This window comes from Sinohyriopsis cumingii, chromosome 12 (assembly GCF_028554795.1).
Source record: "Sinohyriopsis cumingii isolate HCF-2022 chromosome 12, ASM2855479v2, whole genome shotgun sequence".
In the NCBI taxonomy this organism is placed as follows: Eukaryota; Metazoa; Mollusca; class Bivalvia; order Unionida; family Unionidae; genus Sinohyriopsis; species Sinohyriopsis cumingii.
In genome coordinates this window covers 58,980,736-59,007,135 of record NC_142972.1, presented here as the reverse complement: position 1 = coordinate 59,007,135, position 26,400 = coordinate 58,980,736, and the positions used below count along the sequence as shown (strand labels likewise).

Below are 26,400 nucleotides of genomic sequence, written 5' to 3'. Positions count from 1 at the left end.
GATACGTCAAGATGGCATATAATGCAGAGGTGGTCTGATGCAAGTAGGTGGGATACCAGGGAGGACCGTAGAATATTATCATCAGGTCTATGAAGAATCCAGTCTAAAATGTGACCATGTTTATGGATGGGTTGGTTAACTGACTTTGAGGTTGAAAACATTAATGGAATAACGAACAACTTCGTTAGGAAAAGTGTGTTATTAAAATTTATTATTCGACAGATTGTAAAACGAGGATTCAGTCATTGAACAGCTCGTTCCCTCATGCTACCCCCACCCCCGGTTTTCTCGATGTGACAGCAATTGTTTTCAACATTTAGAGTTCCCTCTGTAACTCTTGCGTCTCTTGTAGTGTGGTCTATGTTTGTGGACCCCAGTGTGCGCGAGTTATCTAGGGAGAGGTGTTATGTGAATAAATGCCATTTAAAGATGTGTTTAATCACATTCATCAAAATGATACTATAGCTGCAAAAAATGATGCAGAGCAAATACATAACCTATGTGAGTTACACATTATACTGTATATAGTAGACACTAATCTTTTTCACTATTTCCACTGATCACCCTGTCAATCACATAGTTGGAATGGGATATAACACTTTGTCCATTTTATGTGTTTATTCATTAGCACATATGTGTGTATATATACTTCTTCAATTCATTGTTTCATGGACATATTTCACATGTAAAAATTATTCATTTGTTATGCTCGTTATTTTGGGTCCTTTTTTAGCAACACATGAAATCTGTTATGTCGATGCATTTCAAGGACAATAACTTGGCCGTAACAAAACCATACCAAAGTGACCCATTTAGCATGCTTGAATGACTTTTGTATTTTAATGCTGTTCATTCATTACACCCTGAATGTATTGAACCCTGTCTCACAACATTTATGAAAATCTTTTTCTTTTTTTAAATATTATAATGAAACAAACATGCTGATGTTTTTTATACCAGATTACAGAAATGATGCTGAATTATCAAATAGCATTCTAGATCTCTAGGAATGAACCATTGTAAGAAAATAACAAGGTTTGGGGTTGGGGGCTTTGTCATATGCTGCTAATTTTTCATTTGGTCTTTAAATTCATGGTTCAAGGCAACAACAAATCCCCCAGAATTAGTACCCAATGAAAATAATGATTCTACAGTAAATGTCAGTCCTGACTTAGAAAATTTATTCAAATGTTAAATAGCAACTTTTGGATTGGTCAGATTTTATGGTAAGATTTGATACTCCTAAAATTGAAATGCATTCAAATTAAATTTCTTGATATGTTATTACTTAGTAATTGATTGACATACAAAACTTTCACAAATTAAAGTTAATGTAGGTTTATTTTATGTAAGAATTTCATTGTTCCTTGAGATGCAATGTTTATTACAGAAAATCAGTTTTTTCGATTTAGTAAATTTCATAAAATTTTAACTTTCAGCAGATTAGCGGCATAAATAGTCAGCAGACTGCCAATGCTCTCCCCCACAAAATAACAAATGTGTCCTCACATGCTATGCTGTGTTGACAAAAACAGAGAAATGCATTTGCTTTATTCCAAAGCAGGGGGTTTATCAAATTACAACTAACGCGAATAAATGTCGACAAGTATGTGGGAGTTTCAATAATATAATGGAAAACCATCATTCTCTTAACAGATATACTCACTTTTAAGTTGATTCCAACTGGAGACAGTATAGACCCTGATCTGTTGTTGCATAATGTGAAAGCAAATTAGGGTCTGTGTTGTTTGTTCTACTGATTACCACTAACAAACTGCATAGACAGACCTGGTGCATTATACGAGAATGTATATATATAATTTTTAAAAACAACTTCCATAGGTCCATCAGCCTTCTGTATATATTTGGTTATAACCCAAGTCCAGTTCAGATCTTCACTGTACATTATTTATTGCAGCATGGATGCTAAGCATGAGTAGGTTATCTTCCAAAAGCTGGACTTTGGAGAACTGGCAGTGTTGGACACGTTCTACAATGCAGATGTGGTGGTGGTTGACATGTTAGTTACTGTCCAGTAGTCCTCCCTTTTCTATCACTTAGGTGTGCGGGAAAGTATGGAGATGAAAAATAACATCATAATCTTTTACGATAGTGACCCAGAGGCCACGATTTCTATGAAGGTAAGCATATGTGTACCTTGCTAGTATGTGGTTAAAACCTAGCAATGTAGAATAGGCATATTGTATGAAGCAAGTAACAGAGGCAACCATTTTGTCCCAGGATGAATTCAGTAATGATATTCCAGCTCTAAGAGAGTTATAGACTTTTCTTTAAGAAACCCCACAGTTTATATATAAAAGTTTGCATTTTAAGGATTTTAACCTTTTCTTGGCTTCATCTTTGTTTTGTACTGTATGTATTCTCTTATAAGACTAGTCCAACTACAAACTGCACAGACCCAGATCTGGCATCACATAATATGCCAGCAGATCTGGGTCTGTGCAGTTTGGCATAATTAGTAGAAAAGCAACATACACCCTGATCTGCATGCACATTATGATATGGCAGATCAGTATCTTGGTTATTTGCAGATTGACTTGACTTATAAGCAGGTATTTATGGTGTGCCTTGTTCATTTTGGATAATTTACCTTACTATATTTAGGATAGTCTGGATTGTGCTGCAGTGTGAATAAACTCGATACATACATACCAGCTTATCTGGTTGAATTTTATGTACAATAGAATTTCAACAACATACAGAGCTGTGGACTCAAAATCATTGTGAAAGATTTTGGTTGTTTGGAGTTTTATGAGGTTGCAGGCAAGAGGGGGCTTTATAATAAGATCATAGATTTCATTGGAGTGATGTAGTCAGTTAGAGTGATTGATGATCAATTTTTTAAAGTTTTGCTGTAATTAGATATGATTTATGAACAAGACAGTTTTTAAAAAATTTAAATATACACTCAAAGATGTTTTAGCAAGCTTCAAGCTCATTGTCAGTCACAAGTTGGTTGAAGGATCAGTTGACATGAAAACTTTATACCAGGGGAAAATGTATAGGATACTTCATTGATATTGTAATTTAATCTGCTCATCAAGGCAAAATAAAGAAGCTCAAATGAATTCTCTTAAGTTAAAATATCAGATTTTTTAGTATATCTAACCTTTTCCTTATTTTGTGTATCTGTTTATAGACTCAACTGTTTACGGGAAGTGACATTTCTAGTAAAACATGTCTTTCTTTAAAAGTCATGGGTTATGTTCCTTTGAGATTTTCTGGATATGGACATTGATTCAGTTTTATTTCTAATAAAACAAACTAACAGCCCACAAGTTGATTTTTTTTATATATGTCTTAGTTAAGAAAACCAGTTGTCAGGGTTGGGTCTTTAACCATTATTGGTAGCAAAAGATCACCAGCAAACAGTCATATATTGGATAGAATATAAGTGACAACATTATTATTATATTGAGGTGGACAAATTTAGAAAATCCATTGTTATACCATGGCAGTGTGATTTTAAAATTTTGTATGCCCAGCACATTTTTCTGGTTTCCATGAAAATGATTGCAGATGTACCAAGATTGCTATAATCAACTTTTTTGGAAACCTTTGCCGTCTTATTGTTCTAATTGCACATTGTCTTCTTATTCACTATCAGTCCTGCAAATGGAAAGTGCCACAAAAGTTTACACTTGTGTAGAATCTATTTGAGGTCAACAAAAAAAGATGTTTCCATTTTTATGGTGACTTGTTGTCCATCAGCCTCTCATAAATTTGCCAACCCTGACAAGAAACATGGCTATATTTTATCAGAATTATCATTACAGTTCATGTTATCATTAATCTAAGACATTTAATCCTGTGTCTGATCTGTCAGGGAAATGTTAACCTTCCATGTGTGTAATTTGTTTAGCCATTAAACCACATGCCAGTATGGTACACAACAAAGAATTGTGATTGTGCATGTACTTATTGAGGGTCCACTCTTGTGTCCTAGTGGTTGGAGCATCTGCGTCAGATGTGGGAGATTGCTGATTCGAACCCTGGCTGAGTCATACCAAAGACTTACAAAAATGGTACTCACAGCTGCCCCACTTAGTGCTCAGCATTAAGAGGTTACTGTTAGGACTGGTCAGCCTGTTGTCAGGATAATGGGACTGGATGGGACTTGATGCTACATGTCTGTGGCATGATGTCCCTTTGCTAGACAAGACTTTGTTATTTCCTTTAAGTGTGTAAGATAGGGATTAAACAAGAGTTTATACAAAGTGTTTATGGGATTATCTGACCATATTATTCATATAAAGAAATGTGTTTTGTGTTGTTTCTTGTGAGAATAACATTTTTCATTTCAAAACTACAACCACTGATCCATTGATGGTCCCACAGATTGATTTAATACATGTCTTAATTCAGAACACCAGCAAGTAAAGGTGTCAGTGGGTAACCAGGTCAGGTACCCGCCCTTTCATAATTACCCATTTAATAAAATTAGCTATAGTGTACCCATTTAGTTCATGTAAAAAAAAAGGTTTCCAAGTTCAGATGAAGGATTATATATTGTAACGTACAGATTGAGGCTCGTGTCATGTGACACTGATCCATCATAGACCTCTGTCTACTGATCATCTTCATATTGTTGACGTGTGCAATCATTTGTCTGTGGACTCGAACAGTTTCCTTATTTTCCTTATTAACTGTACATGTCATGTTTAGAAGAAAACAGACGGGTTTCTTGAATTTGAAACCATGTGTCACAGATGAACTATAGTTTTATAAACGCGCATGTAGCAGACCAATCTATATTGAAAAAACATGGCGCCCAATATTATCAAGTGAAATGGCTTTATCGATGTGACCCTTGGATGTTATATGATTGAAAAATGTTAGAGGAGAGGGACCTTGTTAAACTGAAGAGCATGTTGCATCAGGAAAAGGACAAATCAGTAGTGCTTTACAAATTTTGATAGAGGAATTCTACATTGATATAATAGAGCAGTCAGAATTTGTGGACTTGACTTTACGACCTTTGAGCTAAAGTTAAACCTGTGTTGTAGACCGATTAAAGTGAATGTTGTGTATAAATAACTTATCATTTTGTATTGTGTCTGTCTTCTCGTACTAATCCACATGGATTTAGCCATTTTGTGACAATAATTTACATAACTGAAGATCCAGGTAAGTAGCAGAAATAAATATACCTGTTTCATACGGTTTTCTGTAATTATGGCATGTAATATACAGATTACTCATTTGTATGCTCAGATTACATTTTTTTCCTTCATATTAGTAATAATTATGCTTATATCTCTCAAGGGGTTGGCATGTTTGAACTTACAACAAAGCAGATCAGGTTCGCATTTAATATAATTTCCCTTTGATCGGGTAACAGATCATTAGGATCGTTGGGCACCCAGTTGACTTTTTGTAAACGTTTGACATGTCTACCAAGCAAGTCAAATTTGACTGAACATCCTTTATAAAAGTTTGCTATGAGAATGATTAATTTAAAATTCTGTCATTATTGCAGCTATCCTGTGGTGCGGATGTGGCTTTTTTCCCGTACCAACTGGATGCGGAGGGGACTTGTGCAGTGATAGATGCCTCAAGCACATCAAGAAGAGGTACTGAACTCTGCATCAACCCAGATACTGGGCCCTCCATTTATAACAAGCTGAAAAAGGCTTTTAATGATGTGGCAGAAGAAAATACGTAAGTTGCACCTTATTTTTATTATACTAATTTCATTTGCAAAAGCTTTCAGCATCAGTTTGAAACCAAACAAAATGGTTTTAATTGGAGGTTACATAAAATCTGCCATTGAATTGATTTTCAGATTTTTGGGTTCAGCTGAATCACATTCAGAGAAGCTGGGTTTAAAAATAAGCTTGTGACTGTTGTCTGTCATCATGTAACTGTTGCAGTTTTGTTGTTGTTGTTGTGGGTTTAACGCTATTTAGCAGCCACTATAACTGGTGGTGGAAGAATCCAAGAAGATCTTGGGAAGAACCACCAAACCATGGGAAGGTACCGGTAAGCTTTTTTTTTCCATACCCACATTGGCCAAACCCAAGAATTGAACCCACACTGTCAGAGGTGAGATGGCAGTGATTGGTAAAGGCTAGCACTTTAAACCACTCAGCCACCTGGGGCCCCATTTTAATTTTGGAATCATATAGAATCAAACCAGAATTGGGTCAGACAAAGGAAAAATGGGCATGTTAATTAATTGCATTAAGATTTTCAGTGTATATAGCTATGGTTGGTACTTATGCTTTTTACAAGATGGACTAATATTATTTTCATGCAGTAGACTAGCACATATACTAACTTATAAGTTGACTCAAACTGCAAACGACATAGACTCTGATCTGCCATTGCATTATACATCCAGGCAGATTTATGTCTACATTGTTTATTCCCCAAATTGTTCTTAACAGACTGCATAGACTCAGATCAGTCAGTGCAGTTTATGGTAGCAGGGCAGGGTCTGTTCATTTGGATTCAACTTATAAGTATAGATGGTATGTCAAAGTTATAAATCCCCATCTCTCAGGTTCACCTTATATACTTCTTTCTTTCAAAGGTATGTGCTGCTTTTTATGGTATTAAAAGGGAATTTTTTTATAAAAAAATTGATGAATAGCAAATTCATGATTCTAATTATGAAAAGTGCTTTTTGGTTGCACTAGTTCGGAGAAAATACCATTTTTGTAAATACAACCCAAAAAGCGTAGGTGCAAAGTCCACCTGAATGAGACCATAGATGGAGTAAGTTTCCGTACTCTGACAAAACCACAGCTGTGTAATTTGAAGACAGAGTGGAGCATGTGCAAGTCCTAGAGAGCACAAGGACTGTTATTTAACAGCTGGTCTGCTTGGTTCTTTATACATAAAAACCTTATTATCATTTTGGGGAAGAGATCACATATGAATAATACAAGATGATCATGGCATGGCTTCTGAAATTTTGTTTGTATTTTTCTCGTGCACAAAACAGTTGTTTTTTTCTTTCTTAAAAAGTTTATTCTGGGATCATGTAGGTCATCGCCAATGTCGCAAACTTGGATTGTTTGTCCTTATTGGCGGCAAAACATACCATGTGTCGATTTATTTTTATTGGCGACGTTGTTGGCTGTTTAACTCATTCAGCCCAAGACACGTTATCAGTATCACTGCTGCTATGCCCCAGCTGCGCTAAGCTGTGTCTAGCTGCGTGTGCCTCAGAGTTTTTACCTGTTTGAAAAATTTTGTAAACATCGTGCACATGCATTCACTCTTACCTTAATTTCTCTGCTTATATCCAATTAAACTCCAAGAAAGTTTCACCATTTATTGCAAATGAATTTGTCTACACAGTGATGTATTTTTTTTTCCCTATTTGTCCAAGTCTTTCATGACTTATTTATACAGAATTTACAAAATTATGTGCAACGTTTATCTGCAAGAACTCGATCATCATCGCTGTCAGCATCATCATCTTCGGATGATTCAATCTCAGAAACCTCTATGTCCGATTTGAAATCTCACAAATATCCAACTGCCAAACATATCTTTCCTCAGCTTGCTCAGTATTTTCAAGATCAAACCCGAGAAACTCCTCATTTTTGCTCTCATCAAAAATCACTCTTACGTCCGCCATCATTTATGATTTTTCTTGACCAGAACACGTGTAGTTAAACCGCTTTCAAAACAGGAGCCCTTAGCTTCTGAAGAATTCAAATTTCCGCAAATGAAAGTAAAATCATTTCTGATTGGTTTAATAGTTGTTAGTTCTTGGAATAAACCGATTTCTAACCAATCAGAGACTTTGAATCTAACACACATTCATCACGCTTGGAGACGGGATCGGCCATTGAATGCAGTAAAAAAATCACGACTACAGGCGGGATCGGCCATTGAATGCAGAAACCGGATCACGCCTACAGACGGGATCAGGGCTTAAAGGGTTAAACATTAATATACAACCATTGGTTTGGAGTGCAGAAATTCAGAGGCCCTGTGAAAGGAAGCCTCAAACTGGATATAAAATGCACTAAAATTTATCTATTATTGCATAAACAAATTCTTTGTCCTTATTGACAAACCATCTAAACAGTACATTGTTATATTGTAATCCACTTATCATGACATCTAGCATGAGTACTGTACAAATTCTTTGTCTGTATTGACAAACCGTCTAAACAATGCATTGTTGTATTATAATTCGCTTATCATGACATCTAGCATGAGTACTGTAATCCACTTATCATGACATCTAGCATGAGAACTGTACAAATTCTTTGTCCGTATTGACAAACCGTCTAAACAATGCATTGTTGTATTATAATTCGCTTATCATGACATCTAGCATGAGTACTGTATGTTGTGAAATATCCGCTTTTTTGTTGTCGACATTTCTGGTAACAGAGATCAACCAGACGAGGTATTATCTCGTAATCTATCTTTCATCACATTTTCGCTGCTTACTAGTAATTAATATATTTACAAAGACTGACATTTGTATGTTGATGGTAAGTAAAATTCCTCTTCTATTTACTCAGAATTAAATCCTTCAGAACACTCACATTTTCTGTAATAATCCCTGTCATCAGACCAGAACACCTGCATCTCTATCGTCTGTTGGCCCTTTATTAGTTTTCAGACACATGCGTGGAAGGCAGCATCCGGTGCTAAAATTTGTTTTTAAAAAATCTTACTTATTGTTTTATTCAATAGGCATGGAGGGACAGTCACTAGAATAGTCCAAACAACAGCCAATTCCTTATTAAAAATGTACTCAGATAAAATAGTTTGCTGAAATTTCAAAGGAAACTGATTACCTTTGAAGTACCGCTTGTTATGAAAACGCACTCAGCAAATGGAAGAAAAAAATCAGTCTCAATCATGCAGTACAAATATTTGATGTTGCCGCCGCAATAAAAAATGGGCATTTGCTTGGTTCTCCAAAGCTGCCCTTTAGCAGTGACTTCAATTACGCATGTACCCTTCATCAAAGAAAGCCGACTACAATCTTTCAATAAAAACAAAGAACTTTTCATCCAAGGAAGTCAGTACCAAACTTAAATAAAAGTGATGGAATCTGATGGATTTTTGCATTTTCCAATGTGACTGGAACACATTAACTGTGCCGTGAAAGTTTTCTTTTTGTAGGGAAATAGTTTATGCTTACAAACGCTACCAACAGCGGCTTAAAACGCAAACTAACTTTTACCGACTTGGGACATGCTGAAAAGTAAATGTGCTTCGTCATTCATTACGTGATTGTGCTATATTTTTCCAATGAATTCAGACCAATATGACCTGTAACAAAATTATTGAATATTTTAAAGCTCTGTGTATGTGCATATTTTCTATGGAAATCACTTGTATTGTGGATTCAGTGCATATGATGAGGTTCGCGGGTGAGTACACGATGTTGATACTATTCATCCTATACATTAAACATGTATATATAAACAGTATTCACATATATGTACCAATTTGTGGTTCTCTAAATAAAGTATACTATTATATATGTCTTCTATGTTTTCACTGGGGCCCCGAGTGGTCCATAGCGCTCTCCGTTACGGATCACTGCCATCTCACCTCTGTCTGTGTGGGTTTGAGTCTAGGATTCGGCCAATGTGGGTATGTAAGAAAGCTTGCCAGTAGCTTCTCATGGGTCGGTGGTTCTTCCCAGGGGTTTCCCGGGTTCTTCCGCCACCATTAATACTGGCCGCCATACATAGCCTACCATGTGCTGAAAAATGGCGTTAAACCCCACAACAACAACAAAAATCTGTTTTCACTACAAATGTATTTCTCATTTAATATGCATCAGTTTAAGATGGTGACTATGCCAATGAAGCATGTATTTTACCGCCTGCATTTATTACCTACACCCCGTCCTCACAATTTTTTTTGTGGGTACATGCATAATTTTGTTCAACTAACTGACTTGGTTGCTTATAACACGGTCGGGTTCTATGGTTCCCAACTACCATATTATAGTGGGGTCACACTGTATTTACAAGTTGATACTCCTTTGATGAGTTGAATTGTGGTACAAGCCTAAGGCACTGTGAAAGGGTTGTATGGTTCAGTGCTATTACATATATTTAATTTATAATGTGCTTGACCTTTTTGCCTACCCAACTATTGTCACGTTTTTTTAAAGATCTTAACTAAAACTGAGTTTAAAACCTAACCTTGTTTATGAGTATAGAATGTTCTGGAAGCAGACTTTTGACAATCTGGTGCAATTTTTCATCCAAAATTTGGGAATTCCAGATCAGTCTGTTGCACCACAGGTCATGTGAAATTTATGTATACATGGAAGTTTGATAAATAAATGTATTCATCCTGTTTCATATCAGTCTTTGTGCATTTATGATCAGTGTTTGTGCTTGGATATAACTCTTGAGGAATTATTTGTTCAAATTATTCATTGGAATTACAAAATACTCATTGCCTTTTTGGACTGAAACACTACTTTGGGATTAATGGGAACTCAGGGATAGTCCTGGGCTTCGCCAATGTCGCAAATTGCGATTTTTTTTCCTTATTGGCGACAAAAATATCCCATCTGGCGATTTTTTTGGCGACAAACTTTTTGGTTATTTAATTTGTACATACAATCATAGATTTGGACTGGATAAATTAAAAGGGAGAACGAAAGGAAGCCACAAACTTGACTAAGCAATGCATTGGAATCAATCTGTTACACAAACAATCCTTTGTTCGTATTGACAACCCCATCTTTACAGTGCATTGTTACATCATAATCTGCTTATGCCGACATCTGGGCTGAGTATGCTGTGATACAGTCAATCATGCTACCGAACTATACCTACAACTGACCGACTTCTGAAGACGCGAATAGAACAGATCCAATTAATTGAATGGCTAAATCTTCTGTTTTTTTTTTTTGTTACATATACCAGTACAATAGTTTTGCTGAACCTTCATAGAAAACTGATAACCTTTGAAGTACCGACTACTGTGTATAAATACAAAGCAAATGGAAAAATCTCAATCACAATTATGTCTGTCGCCAGTGCAGCATTTTACTCATTGATCTTTTCCTTTTGCCATCAATCCGTGTTACAGCTGCTGAGACTTAAACTCCGAAACAAGAAATAGCACAAAACAAAAACAACAACCAGTTTTGCATAATTAATAATAATTATTTATTTCTCAAAATACAAGAGTGAAAGAATCTCTAAATTGGGTGTGAATTTATGCTTATATATACGGTCCAATATTGCCAGGTGTTGATTCGTGTAAGTTTCATTCGTGGGAATGTAGATCCTATTTTGTTTGTCGAGAAAATTTATACAGCATTCAGTGATCATTCTTGGGATTTAGGAAGCAATTCACTACAAGCTTTGTTAAGCTAGCCATAAGGGGGGGGGGATGCTGATAGACTACTGGTGTCACCTGTCAGTGCTGTGGACTGTGAACGTGGATTCAGTAAGATGAACCTCATAAAAACTGACATCAGAAATAAACTCTGCATCTCATCTCTCAAGAATTTCATGAGAATCAGCATGTACAGATCTGAAAAATTAGACTTTGAAACTGCATTCAACAAGTGGGCAGCCCTAAAATTGCGACGGATCTTCATGTAACACTTTGTAACATTTTGTTAATGCTTGTTGTAATTAAAGAATTAAGTAACCCATCTTTTGTAATTTTCATTGCCTGTTACATTAATAGACTAAATTAACACTTGGAAAAATGTACACTACTTGTTCTGGCGCCACTTTTTGAAAATTGGCGACAAAATATTGAGGTTGGCGATTTTTTTGGCGACAGCTTTTTAAAATCCAGGACCATCCCTGGGAACTTATTCAAAGACATTCTCGAATGAGTCATTGTGGCATATCAGAGATTCTATTATGCTGGTATATGGTGGTTTTTACAAGCAAAATATGTCTCTGTACTGGAAAAAAAATGAGGTTGTTGGTATTTGTGTACCAATAAACTGTGAAATGTGTTTTAACTGTCTTAACGTCAAACTCAGTTAAAAGCTGACCTGTTCATTTCAAACAATCCTCACCCGATTTGATCAATGATAGCAACAAGACAGCACCATAAGAGTTCGCTTTTCTCTGTGATGAATTCAGGTGGTTTAATGGTGTATGTATAGTACAAGACTGCCTTGCTAGTCTATTAAAATAGACAACTTACACATAAAGCTGGAGTTACTATGGTTATCGGATTACTGCAACATAGTAATGTATTTCTGCTGCAGCTTAACAAATGAGGTAGCTTAGAGGCAAGTTTTATTCAGTGTGGTTACTATCAATGCTGTGCTTGAAGCCATCAAACAAGTAAGCTGACATTCCTTCTGGTGTTGGGTGTGTAACTAATTGCTAGGGTGCAAAACAATAAAAACAAGCTTAATAGTTTTTAATCCAAGCTTTTATTTCTTCTTGATCAAAACAAATTAATAACCAGATGTTTGTTTGCTGAGGGACCAGCTTGGTTTGGATTTTGCTGGTCTATAATTGTAGATAACCTTTAGTAGTGTGATCTCGTAAGCCATGTTGAAGTTGAAGGCTTTCACTTGAACCAAGCCACTAAATTTAAACATTTTGACCATTGACTTTGTAAGTGAACTCTCAACCAGTATTGTTATGTGTGGATTAAGTTGGTGTCTAACGGTGATGATAGTGGAATGGGATTATACTAATGTCCTTGTGTTCATTTGTTTCTATCCTGTAAAGGTCTGATTCATTCATTTTCTTTCTGTATAGTATTGTTTACAACATAGTTTTCCCTATATGAGAAACCTTGTATTGTTAAGATTGACTGAGTAGCATTTGAACAAATACAGTCTGGCATTTGAATGACTTTTTCTATCCTTGCTGGTACAAAGTACTGGTAGTTGTACAACCTTAGCAGATTATCTGCATATCAAGGCATTCAGGAACATTGGAATTCATCTGGAACATTGGAATTCATCTGGAACATACTGTATTTTGGACGTGTGATAGGACAATCTGGATTACTTGTAGTTGGGATTTAATTCACAATAATGTGTCTCTTACATTTTCACTGGAGAAATAAATTGTTTGTTGAACTTTACTAAGCTTGTTGGTTTTGTTTCTTTCAGTTTAAGACCTAGAGTCATAGCAAATGTAACTTTGATTCAGTTTCTCTTCTTTGCCATTATGTGTTTCTGGCTAAGAATCAGCTACCTTTACTGGAAAAAATGTCACTTGGACAGCCATATCTTTTTACCTCTCAAGGATTCCTGTGATATTTTGGTGGCCTTAATTTCCAGGTGGATTGTCCTCATTATCAAAAAGCCCATTAGTCCCTTCTTGAGAAGAACCATTCTTTCATGAGAATTAAAGCCCGTGAGGTTAGGGCTATTGCTGCATCTTCAGCAAATTTGAATCACTGCTTCAGATAATTTTATGAGAGATGCCTTCTGGCAGTTTTTTCTCTTACTTCCATCTTTTGCATGCCAGAACAAAGGCATATTTTTCATTGTGTCCTACAGGGATGGCACAGCATGTGGTATAACCCTGTAACTGTGTACATGGTGAGCACTTCTGTTGTAAGACTGCTCCGCTGACCTAAGTGGTTATAATGTCTGCCTAGGATGTGGGAGGTCAAGGGTTCAAACCCCAGCTGAGTCATGCCAAAGACACAAAAATGGTATTAGCAGCTGCGTCGATTGGTGCTCAGCATTAAGAGGTTAGTGTTAGGACTGTTCGGCCCGGTGTCAGGATAATGTGATTGGGTGGAATATGATGCTAAATGTCTGCAGCATAATGCACCAGTGGTAGACATCACTAGAAACTGCTACACTGCAGACATCTTAGTGATATGACTGAAAAGTTGTTAAAGCTACATTAAAAATCTAAATCACACACACACACACTCACTCACTTCTACTGTAATTATTTTAGGTATTGGTTTTATTCAGGTCATCAACCTTCCTCCTGACTGGAAAATTCAGCAATACAATATTAACAGGTGTTGCTTTTATTATAATTTAGTTTGGGGGAGTAAAACTAATTTTAATTATGTTATATTTAACATCTAGAATTAAAAAGATTCTGACTTCCCAGCTGGCTGTATGTCCTGTTGCCTTGGTCCAGTTCACAAGAGAATTGGGATCATGTTCTTGTCAATTCTGTCTCTTTAATAATAGCTGAAGAAGGAAATATTTAGCTTAGACTGGAGACCTGCAAAAAATAAACCGATCAGTAGTAGCAGGTAAGTATTATAGAATAAAACTTAACACCCAAACAAAATAACATTTTTTTTTATACTTCTGATCCTGTGAAGGATGATGTAGGGAACATACAGTAGTAGTAATTGCATGAAATTTCCCATGCATACTAACAATGTTTAGTTGGGCAGGCTATTTGGGCTAGGGATTTGTGTTCCTCTAAGTGTGGTAAAGAACCTGGAAATGTCTCTTGCACACAATAATGATTTCAGACTTATTGGGATTGTCATCCCCTGAGCAAGGTATTGTATCTAGGTCTGTACAAGTGGAAAGTATACATGTTACTGCTGCATTGATCAGTTACATTTGTGTTCCATATTTCAGAGTCCATATAAAGGAGAGGTTTTTAGCTGATCTGAGAAAAGCTCGTGATCAATACAAAGGGGAAGAGCTAGCACAGGTAAGTTCAAGGACTATATTTCCTTTTCTTATCCTATAAATGCAACTTAATACTAGTAATAGGGGTCTTGCAAGGGGGGGTGGTGTCACGATTCAGTTAACTTTGGCAGTGAAATTTTGTTTCATCACCACCAAAAAGTGAACCTGACTTGGCCTTTGCAGCTGATTGTTTTCTACCTCTTTTTCTAGTTGAATCAGTTGATATTTAGTCCAAAAAAGTGAATCTTGCATGATTTTTTTTAATACAAAACTTGTGTTTATATGCATGAAACAGTAGAAACAATCTTTAATATCATGTTTGATGCTTATTTTATAGCTTGTGTTGCTCTTAAAATATCCAGCTTTGTCTGTGTACTGCCATATCCCCTCAGGAAGATTATTTGCAGTTGTGCATCTCAGTGTTTTTGTAGAAAAAAATAATAAAGAAGATAATAGTTGAGAAAGGAAAAAACATGAAAGATGAGATGTCTGTTTGGTGCATGCAAAAGCATGTTAAAACATGAAGCATTAATAATGTGATTTGTATTCTTGGCTAACTGCCAAGCTAAATTAATCTATATCAGTCAGCAACACATTAGTATCTCACAGAGAATCCAAATATACTAAGGTTCTTGGGACAAAAACTACCATACATACTCCCTTATAAGTCACCTCCAACTGCATTGACTGGACTCAACTTGGGAGTATAAATGGTATGGGTAATATTTAGATATATTGATCTGACCGAAAGTCATAGAATGGCAATAATTTACTTGCCCAAAAGTCATAAAATGGCTGTTAATTTACTTACCATAAAGTCAGGGGCCCCGAGTGGTCTAAAGTGCTCACCATTACAGATCTCTGCCATCTCACCTCAGTATGCATGGGTTCAAGTTTTGGGATTGGCCAATGTGCATATGTGAGAAAACTTTCCAGTAGCTTCTCGTGGGTCTGTGGTTCTTTCCAGGGTTTTCCCGGGTTCTTTCTCCACCATTTATACTGGCTGCCATGTATCGCTATCCTTGTGTTGCAAAATGGAGTTAAAACCTACAACAACAACAAAATGGAGTTATACCCTACAACAACAGCATGATAAAATCGTAAAATGACATTAATTTACTTGCCAAAAAGTCATAGAATGACAATAATTTACTTACCCAAATGTCATATAACAGTAATTTACTGACCCAAATGTCATATAGTGACAGTAATTGACATACCCAAAAGTCATAGAATTCCTGTAATTTACAACCCAAATGTCATATAATGACATTAATTTACTTACCCAAATGTCATATAATGACAGTAATTTATTTACCCAAAAGTCGTAGAATTCCAGTAAATTGCTCATCCAAAAGTCATAAAATTCCAGTAATTTACTTACCCAAAAGTCATAGAATGACAATAATTTACTTACTCAAAAGTCATAGAATGACAGTGATTCACTTGCACAAAAAGTCATAGAAAGACTCAGTGGCAAGTTAGGTTAGATGGAAGGGATACAACAATTTACTTACACACTGTTTTGTAGAAGACACAGATGGGCATCTGGGCTTTGCTCCACGTATCAGAAATGGCCGAGACACTTAAGTTTGAAGACAAATTATTGAGGGTAAAGTATGCAGCATGATAATGAACCATTTTAATTTTGCTCATATTTTCTTTTGCATGGTGATTGCAGATCAAGCAACCATATGTGAACTGGCGACAAATTAGCTTTATGGGCTTTTTCTCTAATTTTACTTCTTTCTGTCTCTATATTTATTTTAATAAAACCTTGAGTTCTATTTGCTTTATTGATAATATGGTCTATTTGTTAGTTTCACGAAAGAGTGCTGGATAAGGTCACATAGATATTTGGCACATGAAACTAACTCGAATAGCTGTCCACAGAATGAGTAATATATTAGGCCAAATATTTAGAGGGATTGAAGTGCATATCTCATTATTTTTCCCAGACTTGGAGTCTTTTGAGGCCTGTCTGCATTGTTTTGCCATCTTTCTGAGCTACAGTTTAACTCAGAACCATACAAATGTGCAACTTTGAAAGTGTTTGCAATCTGAGTCATTATCAGACCCCAAACCAAATACTATATCTTTAAGATGTTTTGAGACTAAAAGCTATAAATAGATTAATGAATGTATCCAATATTTCACCTGAAAACTTTGATGAGCTTGCTTCCATGTGATGATTATTAGTCACCAATTATCATTAGCATTATATATTTTTGAGGTAACCATAGAGTGCTATTAATAAAGTTATGCCCAATTTTACTTCGATTCAAGGGAGGTGATGCTTTCAAAAATTATGATGAGTATGTTGTTTATTTAATAATATTTAACTTTTCAGAGGCTGAAGACCTTGCTTGCTATATTACAAACTTTGATCGCTGCATTTGCTAACTTCACTGTTTCCCCGTCATTTCACCCTATTTGAACAGGGAGTGAGAAGTCGCATTATCCAAAATTTTTAGTCCAGCGTGACCCTGACATTAAAGCGGGGGTTTTTTTTGGTGAAAGGAAGATATATTTTATCCCAGGGAAGTAAAGATCCATTATTTGATACCCCAGAACAAGTTGAAAATGTTTGCAGGGGAAGTAAAATTTTCTCATGTTTGCCAAGAATTTTCTAAAGAATACAAAGGAAAAATCCAAATTATTATTTATTTTCATAAAACTGTGTCCAGTAAACCATTTTGAAATTTGTCCAGCCCTGACTCCCAACAATTTTTGTACATGTACGCATTTTTAGGATCATTGCATAATACATAGTCAATTGCAGTTTCAGTAAGCATGCCAGGTGTGATCTATGTGCTAATGCATTTAGGAGGTCCATGGTTGAATGATCAAGTTTGCCATATAATTTAATAAATCAAAATTTAGGTATGGTGTGAACTCTTACCAGTCTATGAATATGCAGGGGGGCCCCGATTGGCCGAGTGGTCTAAAGCACTCTCCGTCATGGATCACTGCCATCTCACCTCTGTCTGTGTGGATTTGAGTCTCGGGGTTGGCCAATGTTGATATGTGAGAAAGCTTGCCGGTAGCTTCTCATGGGTCGGTGGTTCTTTCCAGGTTTTCCTGGGTTCTTCCTCCACCATTAATACTGGTCGCCATGTATAGCCTCTCTTGTGCTGAAAAATGGCGTTAAAAACCCTCAAAACAACAACAATCAGGTGGCAGGAGCAGCAATGATAACATTGCAGATTGGTAAGATTTTCTCATGCTATCAGTATAAAAGTTCTTGACAGTAATACTGCATGTACTTGCTTATAAGTCCATGTACAAACTGCATAGACCCAGACCTGCTGCCACATAATGCACCAGCTGATCTGGGTCTGTGCAATTTGTTAAGAGTAATCAGTAGAACAAACATCATAAACTACTGGTATATTATATAATGGCAGAGCAGAGTGAGTGTTATTTGCAGTTGGATTTTTAAGTGAGTTTATATGTTGTACAGTTGGGTACAGTGGTGCAATGTGCAATGACAAATCAGGGTGTATATTATTTGCATTTGGACTTTTAAGTGAGTATATATGGTGTAAGTTAGGTACAGTGATGAATCTTGTGGTCTATTGGAACAGTGGTTGGATAAATTAAAGATGGATTAACAAAACTGTATGCTTGTGTCATTATTGAAGGTATGGATATAGTTGTATTAACAAACCTGTATGTTTATGTCATTATTGAAGGTTGAGATAAATTAAAGTTGGATTAACAAGACAGTATTTTTATGGTCTTTATTAAAGGTATGGCTAAATTAAAGTTGGATTAACATGACTATGTTTGTGTCATTATCAAAGGTATTAGAAGGCATGAAGCGGTGACTGGATGATCCACAATTACTGTCTGTAGATGTTGTGGTCAACCTTCTTAATTCATACAGAGAGATACAGGTAAGGTGAAAAAGATGTTATTTAATATTTCCTAAAATACTATGAGTTCAGTATTTTTCATTGGATATAAATCTGTGTCTGTTTGTGTTGTAGCAGTTCATGAATTGCCAATAATAAGACTTTAATCTGTGAATTTAAAGACCAACAGAAATATAATTTAAAACAAACAAGCAACAAAAATTGGTATCCGTGACAACAAATCAATTTACAGAAAATGCTCAGTTCAAGTCCCGAAGAAATCCAAAATTGGAGGCGATGAAGTGTCTGTTATGGTCTGTGAAGTGCCGATGTGTAAGCAGTCTCTTGTTGAATCACAGAAATATTCTAGGTTTGAATTCATTTTAATGCCATGAATGTCTTTATCCAAGAATTTTGTCAGAGCACTTTTGTATTTCTAGAGAAAATAATCACTTGAATTCAGTAATTTGAAGAAAAGAAAATTCAGCCCAAACTGGTCACAACATAATACAACTTAATATGCTAGATGTTAAAGCACAAATGGTAAAATCCTCAGTCATAAAATAATATAGTTCTCTGCTTGACCTCAAGGTCACGATTGGCATTTTCTAAAAACAACCATTACCTACGGAAAATAACCATCTAGAATGATCTAGTGAGCCTTGTTTATTTACAACACAATAGCCTACACTTGGGAATCTCCAAAACCATGACCCTGATCAACATATTTAATCCTCTTTTGTTTGCCAGAGTAATACTCCTGATAATAAGATCATACACATGGAGAATAATGAAGCTATTATTAGTTGTTTACATAAATGAAATAAAAAAATTTAAGACAAATCAATCAGGTCAAGCAGAAATTAACTCAGTTTTGGACAAGGTAAAGTCTAGCAAACAATGTTATATTACAATAACATGTAGTGAAATAAAAGAATTGAAAATTAAATTAAATATACATAACATTTGTAGTGAATATTTGTTAAAGATCTCTCATTTATGCAGACGTTTGAATCCAAGAAAAACATTTTCATTTTGGATTGAGAAAGATCCTGCCTTTGTGTGACACACAAAATGGGAAATGGGACACTAAAGGATGGTAAATTACATCAAACTTTACCTTAGTCAGGGTCCTAGCAGTGTTAGAAAACTAAAAAATCATTAAAAATTCTGCTTGTTCTACATTGTTGACAATCCTTCCTCTCCCCCCCCCCCCCCCTTGGCCAGTGTGGGTATGTGAGAAAGCTTGCCAGTATCTTCTCGATGGTCAGTGGTTCTTTCTGGGGATTTCCTGGGTTCTTCCTCCACCATTGATACTGGCCGCCACATATGGTCTATCGTTTGCTGAAAAATGGCGTTAATCCCCACACTAATCCCACCCACCCCCAATTTTATAGTTGAGGAAAGCTTCAGAAAACGATTTTTCACGTGATTAAATTTAAGTCATTAATATCATCAGCTTTTATATTTCTATAACATTGATTTGATTCTAGACAAGTACCATTTCATTATTGATTCTGATGTGGAAGTGATCCTTACACAGAACTTCAGACCCTGTTATGTGCAATTATTAGCGGCTCAGACTGTTGATTGTTATGGGCAAAGATTGGTGTAAGAAAAGAAAGGACGATTTCCAAGGTTATTTTAGATATCTAGTGTTAGCATTAGTCTTCAGGAAAATGTCAAATATTGCAATATGTGAATGGGAAATGCCATGAGAAGTTTTCAAAATGAGCAACAGATCCAAAGCAGATGAAATTGCGACTTTAAATGGCTTTAGTTAACTATTCATTCAAATGGTATGCAAAAACTGATCCTTATTGGGAATGTAAAGTGGCATAAAGAAATTACTGCTTCAGATGTTGGTAAGGACTACAGGCACAACATTTCTGATTATGTTAGCTGTCTTGGGTATTGCAAAAGACTTTCAACAAAGTAGGCATTTGGTGTTGAGTGATTTGTTTTGGTGAAACACGATTTGTTTATTTAGTACTGAGGCAGTGGCTGTAAAGTGCCTTGCCCAAAAAGACATGCTGGTGGCCAACCCATCCTGATCTGAATGTAAGATTCCAAACCACACCATTTTGGTTACTGGTCCATAATATTAACAACAGAACCACACTGCCACCTTCATGCCAAGAAGGACCAAATTGTCATTTAGAATTGGAGATGGTATATAATGTATACCATGAAACATGCCTCTGACATTCGATAATAGAATGTCTATTATTTGCATATGTCCTTTAAATATAGGGTAAATATTTAGGAGAAATCAAGAAAGATACTGTAAATTTTGTCCTTATGTACTGGCCTTGTTGACACAATAGTGGCTGCTAAAGTTAACTGTATTTACATTATCTACAATTACATGTAAAGCATTTCTCTGTTGCAGGATTACAACTCCATGGTGTATCTGGTTGAGGATTTGGAGCATATTCCAAATAACAAGATTGCAAACACAATGGCTGTACAGAACCTATATGCATTTGCCCTTAACAGGTACACACACACACACACTGTCTCTGGTCTCTGTCTATCTCTATCTCTCTCTCTCTCTATAAAAATATGTTGTTGTTGTTGTGGGGTTTAACGCCATTTTTCAGCACACGATAGGCTATACATGGCGGCCAGTATTAATGGTGGAGGAAGAACCCGGGAAAACCCCGGAAGGAACCACCGACCCTCGGGAGGCTACTGGCAAGCTTTCTCACATACCCACATTGGCTGAATCTGAGACTCGAACCGCCGCAGACAGAGGTGAGATGGCAGTGATCCGTAACGAAGAGCGATTTAGACCACTCGGCCACTCGGGGCCCCCTCTATAAAAATATATATATATATATATATATATATATATATATATATATATATATATATATATATATATATATATATATATATATATATATATATATATATATATATATATATTTATATATATATAAACACCAATACAAATCATATGGCAAATTAGTTCAGTATAAACACCAATACAAATCATATGGCAAATTAGTTCAAGTGCACTAGACCAAATCGGATTCCATGTCTCAGGTGTTTGATAAATATAAATGCAATAAACTGAACAGTGCACAGTCATTTTTAACTAGCCACACTGCTTTTGATTCTGATTGTGTCTTTGTCAAAGCAGAGACTTAAAGTTGATCTTGCAAGGACATAGGTGAGATGTGAATGATCTATAAAGGCCAGCACTGTATACCACCTGGCTTCCAGGGTCCCCAGTGAATTTTTGACATCACTGTAAGCTGACTGCCTTAGTTGCACTCCATTAAGGGCCCCTTGGCAATGCGAGTCTTGCAGCCACATGTGACAGCAGTTGTATCAAAGGGATACAGCTGAAGAGTTTGTCACGTGACAATGACATGCAATCTAAAGCAGCACAGTGTGTATGGATTATTCATGCAAATATACACAATAAGAGTTTTAATGCATTCCCAGTGTTTGAGTGTAACACTTTTCCTGAAAATGTTAGCAACATGCCAGTTTGATAAAGATCACATAGGCAGTATGATTGCTTATTATGGTAAACCAAGATAGAACAGTTCACAGGATCCAAGTGTGATTTGTTTGATGGTAATTTCACAGGTAACCCCAGTGACAGGCTTGTAATGAGGACAACAATTTTCATACCATAATTTAATCAAAATTAAAGCTGCAATGCAATAAGTTGTTGACAGTAAAGATTTTTATTTCATGCTTGCAGTCAGGAAGTGGAAGCAAAATCGACACAGACATATTCATCAACAGAACAACGAGAAGGCATTTTCCAAACTGATGCACTGGAAGTAAATGGATTTACCATAGTACAGATGTGGTATTGTCATGATCAGTGATAAGAGCACTGTAAAAATGTTTTCTTTAAAGAAAAGAACACAGTGTGGGTGAAAACTGAAGCAAAATCGTAGGGATAAACTTATGGTTTGCTGTTACTTCATACACTCTTTGGAGGGGTTGAAACATTTTTGTATTGCTAACAGTGGAGTCAAGATTGACACTTGTGTCTATGAATTGCATCAAAATATCTGTTTGCACTTGGGGAAAATTTAAGAATCCCTGATACATACATATATATATAATGAGTTACAAATATACACCATGCAGAGAAAAAAGTGATATCTCTGGATATTACAGGAGGATGTATGATAATATAAAGTGAATTTTATTTTAAAAAAGTGTGGAGAAAGAATATTATCGTACAAGTTAGAGGTTTTATCTCATATTATACTGATATTTGTATACGTGTGTATGTATTTGTGTGTGCACGTGTGTTTGTGTGTGTGAAGGCTAATAGACATTCAAACTCAGAAAAGATAGAAGGCATCATGACTGGACAGAATCAATACAATCCTTTTTCTTAGAGAAGCATCTTATGTGCCAAAGATGCATACATATATACGCAGACAAATGAACAGACAAACTCGAACACAAAAAAGAGATTCAGATACAAATCTGGCAGACTCAGTTCTTGCTTCTGTGATAAGTAGCCATAGAAAATTTTTCATATTGTCTCAAAACATTTTTTAACAGTAATTTATGTCACAGAATGATTCAGTACTTGGCAGCTAATAGTTCTACCGTGTCATTCAGCCTAATACACATTACCTCCATATCTCTTGATCACTGACCAGTCTAACACACAACCTCCATATCTCCTGATCAGTGACTAGATGTTACCTGGCATGGATAATTTGCACAGTGTCACCTAATGCAATTAATTGTACTACCATCGCAATCAACCTAAGTCAGCACTTACATATCTCCTGAATAGTGACCAATAGCAGTGCTACCAACTGTACCAGGATGAGTCATTGCAAAGTCACATAACACAAATATGGAAGCAGAAACTAACAATGTCCCACCATGTGGACCAAAGAAAATCTGTAACATTAAATGGTATATCCCATTAATAATGAGTTTCCTATGTCAGCACTGCTTAAAGAGGAATAGCAGAATTTAAGATACCAACGCATAGAGTAACATGAAAAGTTGGACATTATGTGACAACTAAACTAAAATCATAAACTTGTGTTCATTAGGCCATGAATGTAGAAATTTTGTTGATTTCAAGAAGCTTTTATAGATATACAGTGTGACCCCGCTATAGCGCGCTCTGTTATAACGCGAATTCGGATATAACACGGTCGTGGCGTGGCTCCTGAAATTTCATATACATGTATTTTTCTTGTGCACAAAAAATTCTTTAAGTGTTACGAAAAAAAAACGTAAAACGTTGCTTATCATTTTGGGGAAGAGATCGCATATGAATGGTACAAGACGATCATGGCTTGACTCTTGTTCTTTTATATGTATTTTTCTTGTACACGAAAAAGTATTTTTCTTGTACACGAAAAAGTATTTTTTTCTTCTTCTTAAAAGTAAAAGGAAGAAAAAACGCATAATAAGTTTATTCTGGGATCGCGTAGGTCTTCGTCAATGTCGCAAACTTGGATTGTTTTTCCTTATTGGCTGCAAAACATACCATGTGGCTTTTTTATTTGTTGGCAACATTGTTGACTGTTTAAACGTTTATATACAACCATCGGTTTGGAGTGCAAAAATTCAGAGGCCCCATGAAAGGGAGCCGCAAACTGGCTATAAAATGCACTGAAATGTATCTATTGTTACATAAACAAATTCTTTGTCCATACTGACACACCATCTAAACAGTGCATTGTTATATCATAATCCGCTTATCCTGAAATCTAGCATGAGTTCTGTATGTTGTGAAATATCCGCTTTTTTGTTGTTGACATTTCGGGTAACGGAGATCAACCGGGCGAGGCATTGTCTCGTAATCTATCTTTCATCACATTTTCGGCTGATCGCTAGTAATTAATATATGTACAAAGACTGACATTTGTATGTGGATGGTAAATAAAATTCCTCTTCGTTTCACTCAGAATTAAGTTCTTCAGAACGCTCACATTTTCTGTAATAATCCCTATCATCAGAACACCTGCATCTCTATCGTCTGTTGACCCTGTGTTAATTTTCAGACGCATGCGTTGAAGGCAGCATGATGCTGCAACCACAAATGTAAAAAAAAATACATCTTACTTATTGGTTTATTCAGTAGGCATTGAGGAACAGTAGCTAGAATAGTCTAAATGATGGCCAATTCCTTTTTAAAAAAGTACCCAGATAAAATAGATTGCTGAAATTTCAAAGGAAACAGATTGCCTTTGAAGCACCGACTGTTATGAAAATGTGCTCAGCAAATGAATCAATCATGCAATACAATTATTTGATGTTGCTGCCACAATAAGAAATGGGCATTCGTTTGGTTCTCCAAAGCTGTCCTTTAGCTGTGACTTCAATAGCGCATGCACCCTTCATCAAAGAAAGCCGACTACAATCTTTCAATAATAATAATAATGAGGACTTTGTATAGCGCCTAATCTTTGAAGCGCTAAGCGCTTTACAACTTTAGACAACACCTGTAAGATAAGAAACATAATAATATTATTACAAAAACAAACAACATGAAATTAGAAAAACATTAAAAAAAATAAAAAACATGCTGAGAATATTTCAGGTAGGAAACATTATTAGGTCTTTAAGTTTGCTCTTGCTGTCGAAATAAGTGAGTTTTGAGAGCACTCTTGAATGTGATCACTGTGTCTTTGTGTCTAAGTTCAGTGGGCAATTCATTCCATGTTGCTGGGCCCTGGTATGCAAAAGAACACTGTCCATATGACTTTGTTTTCATACTTGGAATAATGAGTATACGATTGTCAGAAGAGGAGCGTAAGTATCTTGCTGGTGTGTACACATGAGTGAGGTCAGATAGGTATGTTGGACTAGAGTCCGACAGTGAAACGTAGCACAGAGAACAAATTTTGTGTTTGATTCTGGATCGAATGGATAGCCAGTATAGGGTACAGCGCAGCATGGAGGTGTGCTCTGATCGTGGTACTCTAAGTATGATCCGAGCAGCAGTGTTTTGAACTTTTTGAAGTTTCTGGAGTAGATATTGAGATGAACCAGACAGAATTGAGTTACAATAGTCCAGTCATGAAAGTACTAATGAATACACAAGTGTTTTAGTGGCATCAACTGAAAGATATTTGCGAATTGAGCTGATGCATCTCAGTTCAAGATATGCAGCCTTGCTTATGTTCATGACATGTTGGTGCAGTGTGAGAGTACTGTCCAGAGTAACACCTAGGTTTCATACTGATTGTGTGAATTTAATGTTGGCGTTGCTGATATTTATTGTTTTAGGTAAAGGATGTGAATGAGAAAGTCTTTGTGTTGTGATCAGAATGGCCTCAGTTTTACCATCATTCATCTGCGGCTTGTTACAAGTCATCCATGATTTCACATCAGAAATGCACCTCTCTACACCTTGGATGGTAGCATCAACTTCAGTTGGGTGGCTAGTTTTGTATATTTGCGTGTCATCAACGTACAATTGATGAGACACTGGATGATGATCTGTGACACTTGAGAGTGACTGAGTGTACAGAATAAAGAGAACAGGTCCAAGAACAGACCCCTGTGGAACACCACAACATAGATCAACTGGGTTGGAGTGTATTCCATTTGCAGATACAATTTGTGTCCTGTTGACCAAGTAGGACTTGAACCACAGTAAGGCTGTATCATAAATGCCAAATACATGCTGGAGACGGTGAAGTAATATATCATGGTCTATTGTGTAAAATGCTGCAAACAAATCAAGGAGGGTGAGGACTGTAATCTTTCCACTATCCAATGCAGAGAGAATGTCATTAACTACTTTTAAAAGAGTAGTTTCAGTACTGTGGCAAGGGCGATATGCAGATTGTACATTGCTAAAAAGACTGTTTGAACTTAGGTGAGATACAAGCTGGGATAGAACAACCTTTTCTAAGATTTTTGAAATGAATGGGAGATTAGAAACTGGGCAGTAGTTCTTTAAATCGTTATGGTCTAGTGTTGGTTTCTAAAACAGAGGCTTTA

The 26,400-nt window shown here is 36.1% G+C and overlaps 1 protein-coding gene across 1 annotated transcript in view; it reads left to right on the top strand.

Annotated features, from left to right (window-relative positions):
• LOC149786548 (mitogen-activated protein kinase kinase kinase 15-like) overlaps positions 1–26,400 on the top strand; it is a 107,493-nt gene that overhangs the window by 59,232 nt on the left and 21,861 nt on the right. The window contains exons 3-7 of the mRNA XM_089977047.1: positions 1,919–2,141; positions 5,501–5,682; positions 14,528–14,603; positions 18,388–18,480; positions 20,831–20,937. Coding sequence (XP_089833173.1) covers positions 2,076–2,141; positions 5,501–5,682; positions 14,528–14,603; positions 18,388–18,411 — 348 coding nt within the window. The 5' untranslated portion in view covers positions 1,919–2,075 and the 3' untranslated portion in view covers positions 18,412–18,480; positions 20,831–20,937. The remainder of the gene's footprint in view (positions 1–1,918; positions 2,142–5,500; positions 5,683–14,527; positions 14,604–18,387; positions 18,481–20,830; positions 20,938–26,400) is intronic.